This window comes from Salvia splendens, chromosome 15 (genome assembly GCF_004379255.2).
Source record: "Salvia splendens isolate huo1 chromosome 15, SspV2, whole genome shotgun sequence".
NCBI lineage: Eukaryota > Viridiplantae > Streptophyta > Magnoliopsida > Lamiales > Lamiaceae > Salvia > Salvia splendens.
This window is the reverse complement of record NC_056046.1, coordinates 33085256-33109367: the sequence shown is the minus strand read 5'-3', so window position 1 is coordinate 33109367 and position 24112 is coordinate 33085256. Positions and strand designations below refer to the sequence as shown.

Sequence of the window (24112 nt, the reverse complement as noted above, 5' to 3'; positions counted from 1 at the left end):
ATAAAAGATTTAAGAGAAACTAATTACATTCTGAGCATCTAAGTCTTTAAGATTGCTAGAAAGAATGTTGAGATTCTCTTAGGGATCCTATATCCATACATTGCTTGGAACATTTTAGCATAAGAAATTCCATGAAAAAGGTTTTCACCTTTCAAGATGGAATTGTCTTGTCTCTAGTCAAGTGTCTATTGACGCTTAGTGAGATCAAGAATTATGAGACTAGTTTTTAAGATAGATGTCTCATGTGTGCTATGATGTGTACTAAGTTTGATATTAGCTTTGTTTTTTGCAAAATAAAGTGTATATCATATTAACCATGACTAATGACTTTGATTGAGGTAAAGAATATACCATAGCGCTTGAGAAAGACTAGTCGTTATATTTTAGTTTACCAGTCATTCATGCAATGTCCTTGGAAGTACAACGATTTAATTTTATGACTAATCAGTGATCGAGTAAGTCATCCTATGAATATGTGTTTACCTTAGGAGTATCTTCCTAACAGCTTTAATCGTAAGTTTAAGTATGCCTATGAGTATTAAATTTGTTATGTTTACTCTAGTGAACGGTAACTCAAGGGACACACGAGCTAATAAAGCTAAGCAATCACGTAGAGAGATGAAATTAATTACAAATCAGGTACGCAGCAAGACATTATGGTGGAAAAGATGTAAGGTTATAGGTTGAGTGCTGAGGTATGTTTTAAGGTTGTCCCAGATGATGTAAGGTTATAAGTTCTGTAATCTTCAAAGATAGAATTCTTGTATGAAGAACAAAAGAGGAACTACAAGCCTAACAGCGTGATAACTCTCAAGATAAAGAGAGATATCAGATTTTCCACATTACCAAGAAATCATACCATTAGAAACTTTTGCACTAATAAAATTAACTTCAGTACCTACGATTGTAAGAACCATATCGTAGTGGGAGCGTTCTAGAGGAACACAACAAGTTCATGGGTCTAAGAGTGTCGTAAGACTCGGTCTTAGATTAACATGAACATAATCCCTTTAACTACAATTAAGCATTGGTTAATTTGGATAATCATCTTTGAAAGGGTGATAGATTCCGTATTACAATCTTTGATAGACAACATGTTTTACTCCCTCCGTCCCGTGTTAGTCGCACGTTTACTTTTTGGCACGAAGATTAAGGAATGAGTAATTAGTGTTTTAAGTAGAATGAGTAACAAAGTAGGTAAAGTGATTGGGGTGTTTTAGTTATATTATTAATTTAATTTTTTATCCAATTTTTTGTATCTGTAATTTTTTTAAATTGTTAATAAAGTTTAAATAGAAATAAACAAATTTCTGTGTATATACATTGAATAGTAAACACAAAATGTAACACACTTTGAATAGTAAAAGTACTCCCTGTAAATTCAAATTTAAATCAAAATTTTCCCCCAAATCAAAATGGCGGCAGATGAAAAAGTTTGAATGGCGAGCCGGAGCGACGTGGATTAACCCAACCACTATTTTGCACGTAATCTCCGGCAGGAAAAGAGGTTGGGGTTTGAGAGCTCCGTGGATTAATCCACCCTCCATCTAGATTCTCTTTGTTGGCCATGGTAGATCTGCAAGAAGATAGTTGATGGAGAAATCGGAGGAGGAATAAAGGTTTTCAGAGAGAGAGGCTGAAGAGTTTAGTGAGGTTGGAGGCGGAGGAGTTTAGGTTAGAGAGAGAATGAGTTTGTAGAGAGAGGGGCGTTTTTTCAAATGAGTGGTGTAGGGTTGGTGGGTGATTAATTAATGTCCATTATTTAACATTTTAAGTGTAATAAGGGTATGTTTAATTAACACTAATTTATACTCAAAATAGAAAGAGGGCAAGTATCTTGGGACGCCCAAAAAGGAATATAGTGCAAGTAATGCGGGACGGAGGGAGTATAAGAGTTGCAATACTACCTTGATACGCTCGAATTTTGCACTATTTTAAGGCCTTTATTGAAGGGGTTGGCAGCGGAAGCATGCAAATAACTGATCACATAATAATTCTGATCTATTTAGCAAATTATTTTGACTAATTCTATTCATATAATTCTTATCTGTATCATGCTCATACATGAATTAAATCATGCTTTAGCGTAATTGAAACCTAAAACATGCTTACTGCGGAGTTAGTCAATTCCGTCTTCATACGGGAACGCATACATACTTGTGGCAGTTGATTATGTTTCAAAGTGGATAGAGGCCAAGGCGACCACATCTTGTGAGGCTAAGGAGGTATCGAGATTCCTTAGAGCTAACATCTTTAACAGGTATGGAGTGCCCAGAGCTATAATATCTGACAATGGAACGCATTTTCGTAACTGGACTATTGAAGCTCTAATGAGAAAGTACAGAGTTCACCACCGTCTTTCCACACCATACCACCCTCAATCAAATGGGCAAGCAGAGATCTCCAACAGGGAGATAAAGGCGATACTGGAGAAGACGGTTAATCCGTCTAGGAAGGACTGGAGTAAGAGGCTTGGAAATGCACTATGGGCTTACAGGACAGCGTACAAGATGCCTATTGGGATGTCACCTTATAGGCTTGTGTTCGGAAAAATGTGTCACTTGCCCATGGGATTAGAACACCGAGCATATTGGGCGGTCAAGGAGATTAACATGAGACCCGAGTCCTGTGAGGAAGAGAGAAAATTACAACTGCAGGAGTTGGAGGAATTAAGGCTGGAGTCATATGAATCAGCAATGTGGTACAAAGAGAAAACAAGACTCTGGCATGACAAGAACCTCTGGGTCAAGGAATTGAAAGTAGGTCAAAAAGTTCTCCTATTCCAATGCCGCCTAAAGTTGATGCCTGGTAAGCTGAAGTCCAAATGGATTGGACCATACACTATTGTGAGTCTTCGTGCAAATGGAGCAGTAGAGATCCAGGGAAGTGCTGCAAACTCGATTCCTTTTCTTGTCAACGGTCATCGTGTGAAGGTATTTAGGGATAACTCGGAGATGTGTGTAGTGGACGAAATGCCACTACGCGCACTCCTGATATCGCCTAATCGGTCTGGGAAGTAAGTGTTCTTAGAGATTTCCTAGGTCCAGTATCCAAAAAGTTTTACCATGACCTGACCTAGGGAATCTTGAGAGCACCTGAACATAATTTGTAAATATTTAATTGTTTTCTTTAATTCAAGAAAAAAAAACCCAAACAAATTAGAAAAAAATCTTCCAAAATATTTTCGGAATACCAGACTCCTTAGGAATGATTTTGATACTGTCATACCCGAGACCCGGGGAGTCTGGCGTTTCCATTTTTTTTAATTTGATGTCTTTTTAAGTGTGACTTTGCAGGAAGCATCTACTGGGGCAGGGAATTGAGGAGCAAAATATTGGAGGGAGTTGGCACCGGTTCGGATTTCAAAAAACACCTTTATAGGGAGGCGTACGGTCGCTAGCATCATGCCTACAAAACCGTCCTCTTCCATGCCTATCGGCTAATAACCGTGTGCTGCCTTTTATTTTTCATTACTCACTCTCTCTCTACATTCAAAATTCCCCAAATTTCTCTCTAGGTTTTCTATCTTTAACCCTAATCAAGAAAATTTCGTCCGAGTTTCTGTGGAAATTTTGCAGAATTCTTCATGGACAACAAACAGAGCACCGGAAGCACTTCAAGATCCGCCGATTCTAACGCGGCGGCGTTCATGGCTGACTTACTACAAAAGCTTGGGGGGCCGGAAAAAGCGATGGAGGCGTTTGCCATGCTCGCATCTGCAATGGGGGGACCGTACCGGCTGTTTCAACATCTGCCGTACCACCACCACCAAAAACTTCAGGGGTTTCAACACCCTAACCAGAGTCCGTTGCAGAACCCACCACTGCCGTCCCGGAGACAACTGCCGCAGAAAAGCACAAAGAAGAAGCAGATCTGGCGGCAGGGCGGGAATTATTGGCTATACGTGAACCCAGGTTAGATTCAGTCGCTGAGGGGGAAACCCCTGTTTTAAATGATGAAGTAGTTGGAGTTGCTGAGGGGGTGAACCCTGTGTTTGCCGCTGTGGATTTTGTTGAGAGAAAAACCCTACCCGAATCTGTGGGTGTGGATCTTTCTGCTGTTGCTGATAGTAGTGCTGAGGGGGAAAACCCCTGTTTTGGAGGAGTTTGGAGAGGGGGAAACTCCTGGTGTGTGTGAGACTGTCTTGGAGGGCGACGAAGCCCGGGAAAATGTTACTGAGGGGGAGAGCGATGAGGAGGAGCGCCGCCACGCGGTCGAGAGGAAGAGGAAAGGAAAACAGATTGCTCCTTCCTCGACCAAGTAAGCAAAATGGAAGTCCGTTGAACCCTCTCTCCCTCCACCTGCTAAGGTACCGTACGCTGCTGAGTCCGAAAGCCCTGATGGGTCCAGCGACTCCGACGAGGAACAAAAAGAGGAGCTCAACTTCGAGCCGACAGAAATCTGGATCACCAAGGAACTGCTGGACGAGATGAGAAAGTTCACAGACCCAAAACACACAGTGATATATAAGGAGAAGAGTGTCGTGGGGAAGTATGCTAAATCCGGAAAGATGTACGATTCGGCCGAGCTCAAGGAGATCTCGAGCAACGATGAATTCCCAGCGTATATCGACGCAATCGGTTTTGACTGGTTGCTTAAGCACAGCACCTCCAAAGTTCCAATAGACTTGGCACGGGAATTCTTTTCGACCTTCCGTTTTAAGTCCACCACTGACTTGGATGCCGAGTCCATCAACTTCCGCCTCTTCAATAAAGAGCATGTGATGAGCATCCGTGAGTGGACTCTACGGACGGATCTGCTGACGCGTACAGAGGACGACGAAGGTTTATGGAACGAGAGAATGGTTGGTCCGCCGAAGTTCACACCAGGTTTCAAGACACAGAGTGCATGGGAGTTTGTGACTCATCCTAGGGTGGGTCAGTTTAAGACCAGCTTTTCGAAAGCCCACCATATCGAGAACAGGATCCTGAGGTTTGCCCAGACATTCATTAGCTACAATCTGATGGGCACCGCCAACAACGCCTCGACAACCCCCGACTTGTACTTTACTTGGTGTATGGCAACGGAAGTGTGTGTCCACTTGGGCTACTGGTTAGCCCAAGCTTGCCACCAAGTAACGGCCAACCCTTCCAGGCACCTATACACATGCCATCTTCTAGGGGCTTATTTGCAGCGCAATGTGATCATGAGGATCCACAAGTCTTGTCGGGAAGTGAAGATGTGTCTACCCCCGGAGGTCTTCAACATGGATTACTTCTTCAACAAGGGGCTGCTAATCACGCAGGGGAAGGAGGTCTGTTTTTACGAAGTTGGCAAGTCAGATGTGCAGGTGAAACAGGAAGCAGTGAGTATGGAAGCAGGTAGAGGGATTGACGGGGAAGAAATGAGAACAGAGGTCAGATGGATGAGATCCGAAATTAAAATGGTGAGAAAAGAGATCGTGGCCCTACGGGTTAAAGGAAAGGACAGTGTTGAGATTGAGAGAGTGCGGAAGGAGGTCGCCAGGATAAGAACGGAGGTAGAAGAGATAAAAAGAGAGATCGGGAGGAGCAGAGAGGAGGTTGTGGCCTTAAAAGGGCGCATCACTGACCTGGTGGCAGCGTCGTCGAGGCACTCTGATAGGATGGGAGAGGCCACCTCATTAATGATGACAATGATGAAGTGGTTGTGCGAGAAATTCCCGGACGCACCAAAGTCACTTCCTGGACATAGTGGCGGATCCAAGGCGCCAGGTCCAGGAAATCTATCTATCCAGAAGCCGCCACAAGCCACCAAGCCTCTAACCACCCCGCCTTCTACTGGACCCGTGATCTTGAAGAAGACCATACCCAGACAGACAGAAGAGATGACAGAGAGGCCGGAGTCGCCGGCAAGAAAGAAAGCTAAAGTGACCCAGCAGGCTGTGCCGCCCAAGTCTGGCTCCCGAGGGGGCCGGACCCCGAATTGATTTCCTCCAACCCAAGTAACTTTTACTTTCTTTTTATTTATTTTTATTGCTTTCTGTTTATGATTATCTGTGCCAGCATGCTTCGTTCTGTATATATATATTGCACCTTCCCACACTTAGCCCAATCTTTGGTCTAAGTGTGAGAAGGGGTTGTGCTGTTTTTGCATGTTCGGTTTTGGTTGTTGAGATTTCTCCCACTTAGCCCGGTGTACGGTCTAAATGTGAGAAGTTTGTTTTGGTTTTAGCATGTTGTTTGTTTGTTTTATGGTCTGTTTTGTGTTGTTTATACTTCCCTATTTCCCCCCTTCACTAGGATAGCTTGGGGAAAAGCTTGAGTGAAGTGGGAGGGGGAGGGAATAGGTGGAGTATTTGTTTTGTTTTTTTTTTCTTTTTCTGTGAATGAGAGTCTTAGAGTCTTCCATTTTTTTTATTTTGTGTGTTGCGTGTTGCATGAGCTAGTGGATACAATAAGGCAAAAATTCCCTTAGTAAGAGCAATTGAAGAAAGGATGCACGTGAACATTGATGTATTTTTCCTTAATAAACTAAAAGCGGTCTGAATGAAGTAAGGACGATGGAAAATGCCTTAGATAACCTAGCTGAGTAGCCCTACTATAAAAGTGAGTTATAAGCCTAAACGCTTTGAGCTAACATGTAAAAAATGGGCAACCACTTGATGCTTAGGGAGTAGAGTATAAAGGAGAAAAAATGGGTTATGGAGGTATAAGCTGGACGAAGTCCAGGAACTGGTGGTATAAGCTGGACGAAGTTCAAAAAAAGGAGGTATAAGCTGGACGAAGTCCAGAGGAGAAATAAAATAAAATTCGGAGGTATAAGCTGGACGAAGTCCAGGGGAAAAGGGAAAAAAAATAAAAAAATTTAATTACTTAGGGACAGGAAGTAAAAATTACCTGACCCAGGAATAAAAAAAAAGGGGATGATAGAAAGGAGAAACTCTCATAACCCAACGCATCAGTGGTGTAACTTTAACTTTGGAGCGTTTTGATCCTAACTTCCCTGGTGAGGAATGAGTGATCGAGCGAACCTAACCGCTAGGAAATCCATAGGCTTCTTGATAAACTGACGGACTGTTTAGGTCGACGAAGGAAGAAGGAGGATTTGAAGACTGTAGACGATCAGAGAGAACTTAAGCTTGTGGGGACAGTCGCCTAAAAGTTGAAACTAGTGCATGCTTATTTGTTGTGTTTTGTGTTCTTTATGTGTTATTTTCTTTTCTGAGTCTGTAGTTGTCTAGGTTTAGGAGTCTGTTTTGTGTTAGTGTCTTGTTTGTAGAGTCGTTCTTGGGAACCGTGCATTGAAATTCGCCTTATTTCTTTTTCTTGTCTTTCATACTTGAGGACAAGCATGGTTTAAGTGTGAGCAGTTTGATAAGGCTAATTTCATGCATAGGTCTAGGGTTTTAATTTGTGAAATTTCTGGGTCTAACGCACGTTTTAAGCCAGGTGTGTGAAGATTTTCGCCAGGTCCGGGAAAGGAGGAGGACAGTTGCGTGGACCTAGTAAATAGGCGAATGAGTGGACATTATGCGGAAAATTGCTTGACGGAGGAAGCCTCGGAGTTGAAGGGCAACACCGCCCTTCTGTGGGGTGAAGAAACAATTTATGTTTCCGGCATTCCAATCTCTATATTCTGCTCGAATCTAGATATATGCTCTGTTTTCTCCATTTGCGTGTTTGAACTGGTTAGGAAATTGCATGTCGTTGTTAGTTGGAGCATGAGTTTGTTACTTGCAGCTTTAGCCGTACTTGCTATATTTGGAATCATGGTCCCCGCTGTTTTATTCTCCCTGTCTAGTCTTAATTAGTTAGTCGTTTACTCAATCTAGGAAGTAAAATGTGTCTCTCAGTATTGAAGTCTGATTCTATTACATTCTCTGTGTCCTAGGTCTAGAGGTAGTTAAAATTCTCAACCCTTTTTGCGTGGGAGCAGCCGCTTGTTTCCAGAGTCTCTTAGCACTACTTCACGAATCCATCTTCGTGGGATCGACCCCACTTCCCTATACTAATTTATAGTTTACGGGTTGAGGGATTTATTTTTGAAGGGGAGTCGAGTGTGTTCAATGACAAAAACACTATATGTTCTCTTGAGTTCCTGGACCTGGTGATCTAGTGGATTTAAGGAGCGTGGTTTCTTGACCAAGCACTTGCATTAATTTTCTCTGTGCACACTTGCTTACTCCAAGATCGATAATCACGACCCTTCCCTTCAATTGGGTTTAGTCACTTTTTCGCCAAATATTCCTCACCTACCAAAGAGCCTACATTACAACCAAAAATAAAGACCTTTCGGACTTTTGATGCTTAATAAGATCTAGTAGCGGAGGGATTAGACTTTGAACAAGCCTATGGTATACTTTGCATGATGCATGATTTGAGTGCTTTTAAATGCTTTACCTTATACACTTTGAGAGTGAGAGAACACTTCCCATCTTTGGAAGTTTGCCACATGTGAGTGCTTGAATTCAAGGTGTTCCACGAGCTAGTAATGAAAGTGCACTAATAAACCCTACTTGATTTGATTGCGTTAATACATGCTTAATCTATCTTTTCCAAAATTTGAGGCAATTATGACGTCTAGTCCTTATGCATTCTGTGCGTCTATTCTCGTTTCTTTATTGTTTTGTTCGAGGACAAACAAAAATGTAAGTTTGGGGGAGTTGATACGCTCGGATTTTGCACTATTTTAAGGTCATTATTTGGTCCGTTTTGAGTGTCAAAGTTGCATTACATGTCCATATTTTGTATATTTTATCTATTTTGGTATTTTGAAGTGTTTTGTGAGAAATGTGCAAAATAGAGCAGAAAAAGGGCATAAAAAGGTGAATTTCCGGAAGCTGGAACTGAAGGGACGCCCAGCGGGCCGCTGCACTCAACGCAGCGGTCGCTGCAAGCACTCCAGAGAGGTCTGACTCTTTCCCGTGGCCGCTGGACCTATTCACGCGCGACAGCGTCACTTCAAACTCAATTTTCCGGCGTTCCTGAAGTCCGATCAGAGCGTTCTACAAACCATTCTCTTCATCTTGAAAAGAGTTTCAAGATGGTACCAAGATCACTTCAATCGGAGTTCTGTGAAGAAAGTTATGGCCTTTCTACCAAAGTCGCGCAATGCTGCCATACTTAGGCGGAAATTTAAGGAAGGAAAGAACCTTTTGCCTTGTTAAGCCAAATCTTTTCCTTCTACTATGGGGCACGAAAATTACATATTTCCTATTGCTTGGAGGACACCTTTTACCATGTTTAAACCTTTTTCAAGCCTATATATACCCCATAACCTCATTCATAATATTCACCAACTCATAGCCTCCAAAATTGGGGAGCCCTCAAGGCTCCTCCTCCAACCCTAATCTTTCATCTTTCATCCAAGGTTCAAAAGTTAAGAGTGCTTCATTGTGCAAGGGGTTGGAGAAGGATTCAAGAAGATCATTAAAGCTACAAGGATTCAACCTCCGGGTTTTATTTGCTTTAGTTCTTATGTTTTCATTGTCTTCCCTTCAATGTATGTTTTTAGTTTATTCTATCATGTGTAACTAAACTCATAGGATTCTAGGGATGTGTTAGTAACTATTTTTGGTTTATACAATTCCTTTTGCTATTTAATATCCGTTTTGTTTTTATTTCGTTTCTTCCTTAAGTTGTTCCGTAATACTACATGTTTGAGTGACACATTTGGTGTTGATTCAATATAACTTGTTACATAATCGTGAGAGGAGGTTGGCGAGTTAGATCCACTTAATAGACACTACAATTAGCTTCCCTTAAAACGACACTGTTAATTGAGAGTGTTCCAAGCTATGTATAGATATAGGATTCTTAAGAGGATCTCAACATTCTTTCTAGCAATCTTAAAGAATTAGATGTTTAGAATGTAATTAGTTTCTCTTTAATCCTTTATCTTAAACTGGGTAGACAACCAGTTTCCTACGCTAGATGCCAATCTTAGTTGTTTGCAACTTTTATAGATTTCATCATCGTAGAGTACCAATAATACCATATTTAATTCACTTTCAACTTCCTTGTGCTTACAACACACTTAAGGGCACATGTCAAATTCCAAACATTTGACAATTTTGCTAAAACACATACTCTGATTTAGATGCATGACAACGCAACTTCTAAGTAAGAGATCTTGATCCAGTTAGGCTTTTGTTGCAGTGGGAGCTATTTTTGCTCAATTATTGTTTTATGGTCGATGTTTAAGGCATCATAGTATTGAAACAATATAAATGCAACAAGATTGAGTATGCGACAACACATCAACTTCTTAAACAACGAATGATAAAGTATTTATGGCTCTTAGTCTTAAGGCCTAGAAAATACTTAGCAATTGTTCAAACTGATCTAGACCATCAAGATTTTAACAATATGTTCGTTAAATAGCTTGAAAGTCGAAAATGTCTGTTTGATGCACTATGAGTTAGAATCATTTGATTCAGAATACTTATAGAAGTGCGACATAGAAAGACTAGCAAGTCTTAATGGTTTACACCATAGGAAGACGAGCAAAGTATTATGATCAGTAGTGGGAGTCTAATCTCCATTGACAAATCCAAGCATTCTTCTAAAGAATGGGATAGTTATGTAGGAAGAAATCGAAGTCTTTCTATGACAAGTTTGATTAAGTGATGAGTTGTACTCATTAAAATCTTGTCATTGATGGGATAAGCGTTAGAAACAACGAGATATACCGTATAGAAACTACCAACTTCAGTACCTTCTACAAAACACGAGTTGTGGACTAGAGCGACTCTAGTCTAGTACATCTCAAAGTGTAATGTTGTTCCAACACGTGTTGGAAAGGTATCCAAGTAATTGGAGTTGAGTACTATGGTATGTTTTTAGGTTGTCCCAAATGATGTAAGATTATAAGTTCTGTAATCTTCAAAGATAGAATTCTTGTATGAAGATCAAGAGAGGAACTAAAAGCCTAACAGCATGATAACTCTCAGGACAAAGAGAGATATCGAATTTTCCACATTACCAAGTAATCATACCATTAGAAATTTTGCACTAATAAAATCAACTTAAGAACCTAAGATTGTAAGAACCATGTCGTAGTGGGAGCGTTCCTAAGGAACATAACAAGTTCATGGGTCTAAGAGTGTCGCAAGACTCGATCTTAGATTAACTTGAACATAATCCCTTTAACTACAATGTAGAATTGGTTCATTTGGATATTCATCCTTGAAAATGTGATAGATTCCAAACTACAATCTTAGATAGACAGCATGTTTTACAAGACTTGCAATACTACCTACAGGCTGTGTCAGTCGGTGGGAGCTAGTATAATTGCAAGTATAAATATAGATCTCAAATGACTAGACAATGACAATGGGCTATGCCCAAAGAGAAATATCATCTTCTCGCTGTCGTTGTGCCAAGATTTATTCGATCCTACTGTATATCGGAACTTACATAAATTAGAATGTATGTATTATGATTGTCAAGACAACTTTCTATTAATAGAAGTCTTGAGGAAATCATCAACATGAAACATCCTAATGGGTATGTAATAAAGGGCAAGAAACACATGATTGGAAGCTTATGAAGACCTTTGTGGTCTTAGGCATGCATCTAAATCAGAGTATGTGTTTTAGCAAATTGTCAAATGTTTGGAATTTGACATGTTCCCTTAAGTGTGTTGTAAGCACAAAGAAGTTGAAAGTGCATTAAATATGGTATTATTGGTACTCTACGATGATGAAATCTATAAAAGTTGCAAACAACTAAGATTGGCATCTAGCGTAGGAAACTGGTTGTCTACCCAGTTTAAGATAAAGGATTAAAGAGAAACTAATTACATTCTAAGCATCTAATTCTTTAAGATTGCTAGAAAGAATGTTGAGATCCTCTTAAGAATCCTATATCTATACATAGCTTGGAACATTTTAGCATTAGAATTTCCATGCAAAGGTTTTTACCTTTCAAGATGGAATTGTCTTGTCTCTAGTCAAGTGTCATTTGACACTTAGTGAGAACAAGAATTATGAGACTAATTTCGGAGATAGATGTCTCATGTATGCTATGATGTGTACTAAGTTTGATATTAGTTGTGCTTTTGCATAGCAAGTATATATCATATTAACCATGGCGAAGGACTTTGATTGAGGTAATGGATATACCATAGTACTTGAGAAAGACTAATCGCTATATTCTAGTTTACCAGTCATTCATGTAATGTCCTTGGGGTTACACTGACTAAGTCCTATGACTAATCAGTGATCGAGTAACTCATCCTCATTATATGTGTTTACATTAGGAGTATACTCCTAGCAGCTTTGATCGTAAGTTTGAGTATGCCTTACTCTAGCAAAGGCTAACTCAAGGGACACACAAGATCATAAGCTAAGAATTCACATAGAGAGATGAAATTAATTAAAGATAAAGTACGCAGCAAAGACATAGTAATGGAAAAGATATTATCAGAGAACAACCAAGCAGATTTTTCACAGAAAATGCCTTTGTGGCAACATATTTCAAACATGATGTGAAATGAATGGTAGTTCGATATATCTAGCTCCAAGACCTGCTTTGTGTATAAGTGGGAGAGTTTTTGGCAGTGGGTATACTCGAAAGCATGTTTTGAGTATAAGTGGGAGATTGTTAGGTTTAGTATACTGAAAAGCATGTTTCGAGCGAGTTCGCCATGTTTCGAGCGAGTTCGCGCAAATAGAATCTTGCTTGTATACGGAAAAACTCTACAATCTACTTTTGACCCGATTCAGTATTATTCGAGCATTTCACACGAATAAAATTAGTATATTATTACATTGTGTTTGCTTGTGCGTTTATAAGATGCTTTATAAGCATTTAAATGCATAAGAAGTAAGCAAAGCCTAAGTCTTTTGCTTAGTAGACTGGTCGTGGGCTGCGCTCACTTTAAGGTACTACAGTCAGTTCTAAGAAATGCTTTGCAAAAGAAAAGAAGAATTTCACAACCTAGATAGGCTTTGGCTACCTATCATGAAAGGTTGCAATGTCAGTCCGATTATTTCTAAGCCTTATTGAAATAAGATGACGTTGGTGTGGTATAGCACTGAATGGATCTAACAACAAGACGTGTCTTTATGCTATCTACTGAGAGACTAGGTCTTGATAAATATCTATTTCTTAATCTACATACGTTAGCATTGAGCATACGACATTGAGTATCTACTACTTTGACTTACCAAAGGTGCGGGTTTTTCGTCACCCAACGATCCAGGTATATTGGGTAGTGGTGATCATTATCTAGCGGTGCTAGGATTGCTATTATGTTGAATCGTGCGCGAGGTGAGTCTCGTTTGATAATGTCCTCAAGAGGAGCTTGAACAAGGTTTTATTATTCGGAAACTGGCCAGTTGGAGTTTTATTACTCTATGAATAATAAATAAGTGTTTCTTGCTAAGTCCACTCTTGGAATTAATAAGATGTTAATTAATTAAGTCCATAGCAGACATTAATTAATTAATGGACATTTATATCTTAAGCGCGGGAAATAAATAATAAATAAAGTGGAAACCCGGATTACTTGTAATTTTGGATTTGGATGGGGAGTTCAATATTACTTCTGTAGTTGCTGCTCGTAATATTTCAATATAAGCCTGTATTAAATTGTGGGTTCAATTTAATTAGTAAAAAGCTAATTGGGGGAGCCCATATCCAAAACCTTCCATAGATCCCTGACTGGGCCCAATATGAACTTATTATAAATAGGAGAATAAAGGAGACAGAAAAACACAATTTAATTGTCATGAAAATTTCGTCCACTCTCATTTTATGAAGAGGATGATTTTTTTCTAGAAACTCTCCTCCGTGAGAAAGTTCTGTGTTCTTTATTCGAGTCGTAGTGTTTCGATAAGATTAGCCCACCCTGATGTTGGAATACAGTTCGGGACACCAGTCAGAAGATCCGTGGTTTATTATTGAAGATCATCGTGCAGAAGGCGCGAGCAATCGACGATTCTTTGGAGAATCAAATCGGTAACTCTAAACCGTAGAATTCATGTTTAGGATTTATATATCCATAGTTTTCTAGAAATGTCATCTATTATTGACAGAAAGCACCTTCCTCCACCTATGCTTTATGTCAGAGATGGCCTCCAAATATCTGAATGTGCATAGTCCAGTGGAGACTGTGAGCTATGTTTAGCAGCTTTGTGGCTTAGCTTCTTACACTTAGATAATATAACTGCCAGTGGCGGAACTACATAGGGCCAAGCCCCCGCGCCAGCGGGGGCTTAGCCGGCACCAGACCCCGACCCCCGCCTGTACAGCCGCCCTCCGACCGGTCTCCGCCCCAGAGCAGCCCTGCACTCCAGCCGCTGCGCCGTTCTTCTGGATTGAATATTGAATTAGGATTAGGGAAGGAGAAGACAACTTTGGGCTTATTAGTTTTGGGCCAAATAATTTATTTTTGGGCTGTTTTTATTTTTTCCCTTTTGCGTTTTGCCTTTTGTGCTTTAATGTTGCCTAAGTCCAGTAATTCACTATTTGAAAGAATTGTAAAAATAATTTTCTATCTTATTTGCAGCAATAGTGTAGTGCATACGTGATTTTTGATATACTTTGTTTGCCTCAATGCTTATTAATTTAATTGGTCTTTAGATTTGAACAACTTGATAGTTTTTTAATTATATTAAAACTGATGTATTGTGCAAGTAGTACTGCAGTAGTTAGTGAATTTATTAGCATCTGAATTAATATATACTACTACTATTTAAAAATAATTAATCTTGTTGTAGTTAGTGAATTTATTAGCATCTGAATTAATATATACAACTCCCTATCTAAACTAATTAATATTGTTGTTATGAATTATAGTTATGCATCGGAATTTTTCAGAAATACAAAGGAACGATTCAATTACAAGTGCTCCAGATGATAGTAGTATTTCAAATCCGGATCCGATTATAAATCAAGAAAGAATTAATGTTGTAAGTGTCGAATCTATTGCGGAAAACATAAATAGTGACCCGACAAGACGGAAACAGACATTAGAAAACATGGCGACTCGTCGAAAACAGTTATCATCTAGTGTGTTGTAAAAGTTGAATAGACATTACATGTAAAATTAAATATTTTATTATGGAGATTTTTAACAAAAAAAAATTAGCCACGGCTTACTCAATTTTCTGGTTCCGCCACTGATAACTGTACACAGTTGCTCAAGTCCTTTTCAAAACTTGATTCGTTACACTCAATGAGCCCTTTCTTCATCATATCGTTCAAACCAGCTTCTCCTACATGCCCCAGTCTCATATGCCAGGTAGATAAGTCTATCTTTTGCTCCACATTTGCTTCAGCACATATCACTTTAGCTTTCAAATAATACATGTTATTTGATCCGATGTCCTCTTTCACTACATAGCCAGCTTAAAAACCTGCATGATTCCACCAGCTGAGTTGAATGTCAGTCCCTTCTTCTCAAGAGTGCCTAGAGATATTAAATTCCTCTTGATGGCTGGTATATTTCTTACATCACAAAGAATCTTAATTGATCCATCATTGATCGTCAACCTTATGCTGCCAATTCCTTGACATCACAAGTGTGATTATTTCCCAACAACACTGATCCATCTGAATCCTCCAAGTAAAAAAACCATGCCCTATTGGATGTCTTGTGAAAACTGTAACAAGAGTCCATCACCCAAGATCCCAACATTTGATCATCTGCAACATTCTGAATCTGCCCTACTTCAACACCTTCGGTGATGTCACCTGTATCTATATATTTCTCACCTTCTGCCTGCATCCTTTTCTAAGCATAGCAATTTTTCTTGAAGTGCCCAGACTTCTTGCAAATTAGGTAGCTGTGACTTCCCTTTTTAATACCTAGCTTTCTTGTTCTTTTGATGTTTCTTTCCTCCAGCCTTGACATATAAGCTCTCTGCTGCTAGATCTTGAGATTTCCCAGCTGATTTTTGGAATTCTTTAAGCTTCAATGCATAGTCTACTTTCTCATAGGTGATCTTGGAGTCCCTCCCTAGAAGAATGGCATTCTGGAACTGCTCATAGAATTTTGGCAAAGAATTTAGAAGCATGAGTGCTTTGCCTTAATCTTTGTCACGACTGCCCATACTAGGTGTACTACGGACGCGGCGATCGTGACCAACATGCATGGACAATATTTTAAATGAAAACTTAATTAACTTAAAGGCAGAAAAACATTTTAGTTTAAAGAAGTTTAAGGTTAAAATTTTGCTATTAACTAGAAATGACTTATGATAAATACTTTTAAAAGAAACAGCGGAGAAAATAAACTTAAAGAAAACCAATTAACTTCTAAAGTAAAACATTTAATTTAATTCACGGAAAACACCATTTTCAAAAGACAACGTAATTACTTGGTTAAAACCTAACACAACCATACATGTTCAAACACAATACGAAAGGATTAAAGTCTTGAGACATAGTTCAAAATATAGCAGCGGAAAATAAGGTTTAAAGAGAGTCAAGGATAACGCCTATGTATGAAGACACAACGCATCATAGGTTCTTAGGCCAGCTCAACATTCACCGCAACATCCCGCTCAACCTGCACATAAAGAAAAAGAATATGCAGGGCTGAGTACTTGTTGTACTCAATGGGCTCATGCTGAAAACATTTTACAATAGTTATGTCATTCATACCAGTGATCTCGAGTTTTATGTAGTAAGAAATATCACGAGAACACAAAAATATTTCAAGTCTGGCCAGACAATTTATCTCCCCATTTTCCACATGAATCCATCAATCACAGTCATCATATCACAGTGCGACGAAAGTGTGGCCACACTATTCGCCCACGAAACGGCTGACTAGCAAGGACGGCTCACGATCCCACCAGTGTACACAGCCTGATAGGGTTTGTGGCCCTACTCAGACCCGAATTCGTTTCACAACACAGCCCTATAGCCTAACGGAGCAAGCTCAGACGAACTAGGCATCAAACAACAATCTCATAAACAAAAACAACATGACATGACATAACAAGTTAAACCATCCTTATAACGCCACATAGTATTTTCGGAAAAATAAAGAGGTTTGAAAAGAAAGCCCACCTCGTTCGCTTAACAGTTCACAATCCAACTTATGGCAACTCTCATTCCTTGAGTTCACGAATACACAATCACCCTTGTCAACGACAACACAAGTTAGCCTTCCACAAAATCATATTACTATGCATGTCCTATTGTTTCTCTCTCATCGTTATTCTCAATTTACCCAACCCAACGTTCGTCACAAAGGTGGAAAAATACACCATAATATATTTCGACGTATCACACGTGATCACATCGTTAAACACGTTCCTTGGACATACATGCATCATATAATACTTTTAAACTTGGAAATAAGTGTCATTTTATCAAGGCAGAAAACTGGCAGAACTGCGCGACCGTGTTATAAAAATCACTAAAAATTCACCCGACCTCATATGAAGCTAAATTTTGGTCACAACACAGAAGACACATTCAAGTTCATCCAGACAAATTTTCACACTGAAATCACATCGTTTAGTTAGTCAAATAAATAATTAAACTCTCTGATCGGAACATAAAATTTCTGGCAGTGCGCAGTTCATTTGAAAAATTCACCATAAATTCATCCAATGCCCAATAAGGCTGAAACTTTTACACGACTCAGAAGACACTTAAAAATTTCATCTAGTTCAAGAATCACATCAAACGGAGGTCATTTGGTCGGTCAAACAGAATACTAAACTTTCTTGGCGAGAACACAAGTTTCTGGCAGAAATGAGCAGTCAACTTCAAACATTTATTAAAAATTCATTTTTCGACAAAAAAAGGCTGAAATTCACACGAGACACAGAAGACACCTTCAAGATTACTCAGTAAAAATTTCATATCAAAATTCGATCGTTCGGTAGGTCAATTACACATCAGAAACCGCTGTTCGAACGTCACAGATTTCAGGCTCACAACTTCGAATTTAGGGTTTCTTCTTCATTCATCCCAAATACCAATTTTTTCATGCTTATAACACACAATCATGTTTAAAAAGGTTCTCATAATCATGTTTGCACATAAACTCACATCATTCACCAAGGATTCAAATCAAACTTCACATAAATTCATTCAAAAACGCATATTCATCAAAATTCTCATGCAAACACACATTCCCACCGATTAACTTGCGATCTATGATTCCTACACCCTCTATATGCATGTAGTATTCAAGAATAAGTTTCAATGAAGGAGATGAGAAGAAAAACTTAGTTATACCTTCTTGAATCAAGAAAACGAACGGTAAAAACAAACGTTGACACGATTCGTCGGAAATTCTTGAAAAATCCACTCCAATTGAAGCAAGAACAAAGGTGGAAGAAGTTTTTGGAGAGGATGGAGAGTGAGGGAGAAAAAAATGTGTTGGGGAGGATGGAGGAGGCGTGTGAATTGTGGGAGAGATTAGGGTTAGTTTTTTTATATATATTTATAATCAAGGATTTATTCATCCACAAAAAAAACAATTAAAAATTGTTGAAGGAGAATAGAAATTAAGAAGTAGGCGTGTACTTTTGAGAGGAAAGGGGTTGTGGGATTTTTTTTTACTAATTAATTAGAGATATGGTTCAAATCAAATTTATTTGGAGAGAAAGAATCCCACAAAATAGGAACAAAATATTAATCCCTTTAAAATATAGGGAGGGGTAAAAAATTATGATTATTTCCACAAGGAAGTAATTTAAATCCTAATTTAAATAGGCTAAGGAAAGATTTGGCAAGATATGGTAAGATTTAATTGGATTTTAATTCAAGGAAATAAACAAAGTACCAATTAAATCTACAAAACAATTCCTTCTCCTAATTAATAGGAGAATTTCAAAAATTTAAAGGGATGGACAAGTGGTCGAAAATCATGTAGAATAACATAGGGACAATTTGGTTTGAATTTAATTTGGATAAATATCCCAAAGCAATTAATTAAATCCAAGAAAGAGAATATAATTTCCAATAATTGAAGGGATCGACAATTTTCAATAATTTGGCTAGAGCAAAAATGCATGATATCATTTATTTAATTCCCCACATTGGAAAATGTATATAACACTGCGTTCCACATCACTCGTGCTAATTTATTTCACATAACCAACTCGATCACATAGAAACAAATACATTTCATAAAAGAAATTTTTATTTGACATCCATATTAAAATAAAAGTCGCAAAATTTTTTGGGGTTGTTACAATCTTTGATCTGTTCATATATATTTTCAAGATCATCAATACATTTCTCTAAACCCTCAAGCTGCTCCAATATACTCTTTGCTTCTGAAATCTCGAAAGTGAACAATTTCTACTTGAGATGAAGCCAGTTAGCAACAGACTTAGTTATGTAAAGTCAGTTGATGGTCAGGATGAGAGCACAATACATTTTGGTGTTCACAGATTCCAGGTCAAGAGATTCCACTATATCACAGGGTCTAGAGATTCAATAACTGGAATGCTTGGTCGTTGGACCGACTCTCATCAACCCTCAATTAAACCTCAACCCACTACACTATGAATTTGTATAGAGAAGTAGAGGGTCGATCCCACAGGGAGGAATGTGACGAAAATAAGAATTCAGAGGACTTAGGAATGTTTGGCTGCTGCCACGCAACTTGGGGTTGAGATTTTAACTACTAGACCGAGTGATGCACATTTTATTAGCACTATAAATACCTGCAATTATACATAGTAGAAATAGTATAGCTAAAGGTCAGTACCGGGATATCGAACACGGGGAATAGAATCACAAATTGGCTACCTTCTACTAAGCTTTGTTCACTATTTGGAAAACCAAAAGATTTGAAAGATTTTGAAAACAAGAACAATTGCAAAGTAGTAAAACAAATAATTGCGATAAAACAAAGAGGTAAAATATAAGAGATAAGAGAATTCCAATGATGTGCGTTCACATTTATGGCTATACAAATTCCAACTACAATACCCTAGCACAGTTTGTACTTTGATAGAACAAGTCACCCAAATTATGCCCATGCGGTACAAGCGTAGATTGCTAACACTAGGGTTGTCAATCCTAGATATGCAACTCCCAAAAGCTCCTAAGACCCTTGAAAAGTCCTCACTCTCAATTAACAGTGTCGTTTTAAGGGAAGCTAATTGTAGTGTCTATTAAGTGGATCTAACTCGCCAACCTCCTCTCACGATTATGTAGCAAGTTATATCAAATCAACATCAAATGTGTCACTCAAACATGTAGTATTATGGAACAACTTAAGGAAGAAACAAAGTATAAACAAAACGAATATTAATAGAAAAGGAATTGTATAACCAAAGTCGTTACTAACACATCCCTAGAATCCTATGAGTTTAGTTACACATGCTTGTATAAACCAAAAACATAGAATGAAGGAAAAACAAAGAAAGCATAAGAACTAAAGCAATAAAACCCAAAGGTTGAATCCTTGTAGCCTTGATGATCTTCTCTTGAATCCTTCTTCACACTCTTACACAATGAATAACTCTCTCACTTTTATGCTCTAGGCTTTGAAGGCAAAAAGGTTGATGATAATGAAGAGGTTTGAGGGGGTATTTATTGTGGGATTTTCGAGCAGCAGGAAATAAGGTAAATTCTGGCTAAGTTAGGTAAATCATGGGGAGAAAGTAGGTCTAATCGTGTGCCGCTCTTTCGTAGCGGACCACTGCACCTCGGCTAGCGGGCTGCTGCACAATGGTCTGTAGCCTCTGACCCTTGGGTAGAGGTCACTGCCCTGGATCATAGCGGCCGCTGCACTGGGTCGCAGCGGTCGCTGCACCGACTCCAGTAGCTTTGAGGACTCTTCCTAGCGGTCGTTGTATACACCCCAGCGGTCGCTGGGCGTGTTCTTCACTTCACCACAAAAGTGTATAAGGCAATGTATATAAGCACTCAAATCATGCATCATGCAAAGTTTACCATAAACTTGCTCAAAGTCTAATGCCTCCTCTATTAGATGTGATTAAGCATCAAAAGTCCGAAAGGTCTTTATTTTTGGTTGTAATGTAGGCTCTTTGGTAGGTGAAAAACATTTGGCTAAAAAGTGACTAAAAATAAAAATCCCAAGTAGAGTAAAATAAACTCCACTTTTCTTATAAACCCAAGACACTTTTGATAACTTATGCTCCTTCAACTTACATCTCCAAACTTTTGATATTTTTCTTTTTCACATCCTTCCACAAGTTTTTTTTTTTTTTTATAAACATCCTTTCAAGATCAAGCACACTTTGAATTTTTCTATTTCTCACTTGCACTTTTTTAACATTAAGCACACTACTTTTCATTTTTCACAATTTCCCCTTATCTCTCCAATTCCTTTACAAAGATAAAGTAAAAACTATACTAACCCAAGGAATTGTCCCCATTAATTTGGCTTCTAAAGAATAGGCTTAAAGGTTCAAAATTGACTCCAAAGGGATAAAGAATAATTTTCGAAACGGGTCAAAATTTTGGATATAAACGTAGCTATGAAAAGATGGCCTAACATCCTCCTTAATCAACTTAAACACTATGTACACTTAGGCAGACTAGGAGCATGTTCTAGAAACATGTACATGAATGCAGATAAATCACACATGAAAGAAATTAAGGCTCAAATCTCATAAGGTATAAGCATGATTCAAGGCGAACAAGCAATTCATTAATTATGCACCTTTTTACCAAACCACCATATCAAAACATCAAGTCATACTTAATTAAAGATGAAAGAACTTAATATCATTGGCAACTCGGTCTAATGTGTCCCTAAGCATGCGTGTTTCTAAGTTCTTCATGCTAAGTTCATGACATGTTTTTGAAAGAGCAGGTTTGTGCATGTAATCCATAGAAAGAAGAATTTATTTCCTTCAAATTTTTCAATCCTTCTAACCAAAGAGACTTGAGATTTCGCAACTGCCCAAACAATGGGATTTCTTCACATTCTGAGCAATTGGAGAGTTTTATATCAATCAACTTGTTAAGTGGTATCAAACAACCTTGAGACACATTTTCAATTACCATATTTCCAGTCCATGATGGAAATCTTTTTCCCTTGAATCCTTCAATCTCTAACCTCTTCATATTAGAGTCAGGTTGGAGTCCTTCCAACACATTCTCATCATTTGTAGTTTCAACTTCTCTATGCATGTTCCATGTCAAACGCAACTTAAATATTTTTGACTTGTCAGATAGACGTGCTTGCTCAGCCTCTTCCTTGTTTTCAACCCTTCCAAGGTTAGAAATTTCCAGTGTTCCTTTGAGACTATTCAAACTCCCGAGCTCTTCGATTTTGCATCCATTCATGGCACCCACTATAAAATACTCTAGCGTCCGGAGAGAAGTTAAACTCCCAATTCCGGCTGGCAAGGACGACTTCTTAATATACAGATGCCTTAAATTAACCAAGTACTTCAGAGAACTAGGCAGTTCCTTCAATTTTCTTGTACCTGTGTTTAATGTTTGCAAGTGATGGAGATCACCAATCCAGTTCGGCAAATATTTTATACGCGTCGACGAAATATCAAGTTTCCTTAAATGTATCAACTTCCTTATGGAACTTGGAAACATTCTACATTCATCATCATCAAGAACTAAAACATGTAGATGCTCGAAATCTGCAAACTTGCTACCATAAATGCTTCCCTCGAACAATGATGTACGCAAATATTTTGCCACTTCTTTTGGAATACGACTTTTTACATCATGAATCATGTATCTCACTCAGCTCCCAACTTTTGTATTATTGGAGGAACCCGAAATTGAACATGCGAGATCATGCACAAGATCGTGCATCACATAACTCTATACATTTCCATAGTCATCTCTTTCTGCAACTTGTAGTAGAGAGTTTTGTAAAAAACTTTCATAAATTTATCGCCCAAGTACTCCATCTCACTGCTTCCATTAGCTTCAAGGAATCCTTCTGCCATCCAGTACTCAATTAGTTCCTGACTTTTAATTTTACGACCTTTAGGAAAAAGCGAACAACTTACAAAACACTTCTTGAGTGACGGTAGAGACAAATTATCAAAGCTCAACTTCAATATCTTTGTGATATGATCCCCTTCATCATGTGAAAGCCATTTCTCTTCAATCGAGATCCATACTTCTTCCGATTTATTGCATAGTGCTCCACCAACTACATTAGCAGCTAATGGCAAACCTTGACATCTTGTTGCAATCTTCATCCCTATGGCCTCAAACTTTGATGGAATATCCTCTTTTTCAAAAGTTTTTGCTTTGATTATTGACCAACAATCTTCATGTGATAATCCTTTACGCTCATGTGTATGAAGTGACTGTACAGTTGAAGCGACTTCCATATTTCTGGTGGTAATAACAATTGCATTCCTCTTGGTCGAAGTGACGCCAACCAAAGAATTGATAAAATCATCCCATTTGGGACGATCTTGATTCCAAACATCATCAAGAATGAGAAGATAAGTTTTGTCTCTCAAAGCTTCTTGAAGCTTTTTCATAATATCTTCCCTACTCTCAACTTTAACTTGATCGGTAGAAGTTAAGCATATGAGGATTTTCTTGAAAAGAATGATAGGATCAAAAATTTGAGAAACGTGCACCCAAAGATGTGAACCAAAGTGAGTTTTTATCTTTGGATGGTGGAAGACATTCCTAGTCAAGGTTGTCTTCCGCAATCCTCCCATTCCCACAATGGCAAAGATAGAAACTACACGTACATTAGTTGCGGAACCAGTGTTAATAACCTCAACTATTTCCGACACCAACTCATCTCTCCCAATGAAAATTGGATCATGTGAGAAGGAATCAGTTCCAAAAGCAGCATGAGGCAAATTGGGCCCTTCATTGGCAAGCCTCTTCTCGAGGACAAGCCCGGCTCCCTCTTTGTAAATGGACTCCAAATTCTCATTGATATCTTGGATTTTGAGAGCTATACTTCTGGGATGCACAATATGACTCAAGGGTGAGAAGCATGAGAGTACCTTTTGTTTCATGGGTTTAATAGAGTTGATTTGTTTGGAGAGAAGATGGTAATTGAGTTCATCCAAAACGTTGTCAGCATCAAACGCTACATCTTCAAGTTTCCTCAGCCAGCTTTTGATAGCCCCACCGGGAGCATCATTCAACAATTGCTGGATCGTATCTAAACTCCAAGCTAGCTTTTCTGCTTCTTTGTTGAGACCTCGGATTAGTGAGATCTCATTCTTGGTATGGTCGATGAGGTTTTGAACTAAAACTTTAACGACGGCGGCGACAGCTTCTCCTTCCAT

General features: G+C 38.7%; 1 protein-coding gene across 1 annotated transcript; it reads right to left on the bottom strand.

Annotated features, from left to right (window-relative positions):
• Positions 1 to 21699: 21699 nt before the first annotated feature.
• Positions 21700 to 24112, bottom strand: LOC121766437 (disease resistance protein RGA2-like). The gene is made up of 2 exons (XM_042162724.1): positions 22856 to 24112; positions 21700 to 22785 (listed from the first exon to the last, which is right to left on the bottom strand). The coding sequence occupies exons 1-2, from the start codon at positions 24110 to 24112 to the stop codon at positions 22726 to 22728; spliced, it is 1317 nt and encodes a 438-aa protein (XP_042018658.1). The 3' UTR covers positions 21700 to 22725.

Bases quoted from the DNA above. Each gene is read 5' to 3' on its own strand.
- LOC121766437 (XM_042162724.1), bottom strand. From the start codon at position 24,112: ATGGAAGGAGAAGCTGTCGCCGCCGTCGTTAAAGTTTTAGTTCAAAAC. The intron at 22,786-22,855 runs GTAAGTTGTTCG...ACTGGATGGCAG, and splicing joins CGTCACTCAAGAAGTGTTTT to AAGGATTCCTTGAAGCTAAT.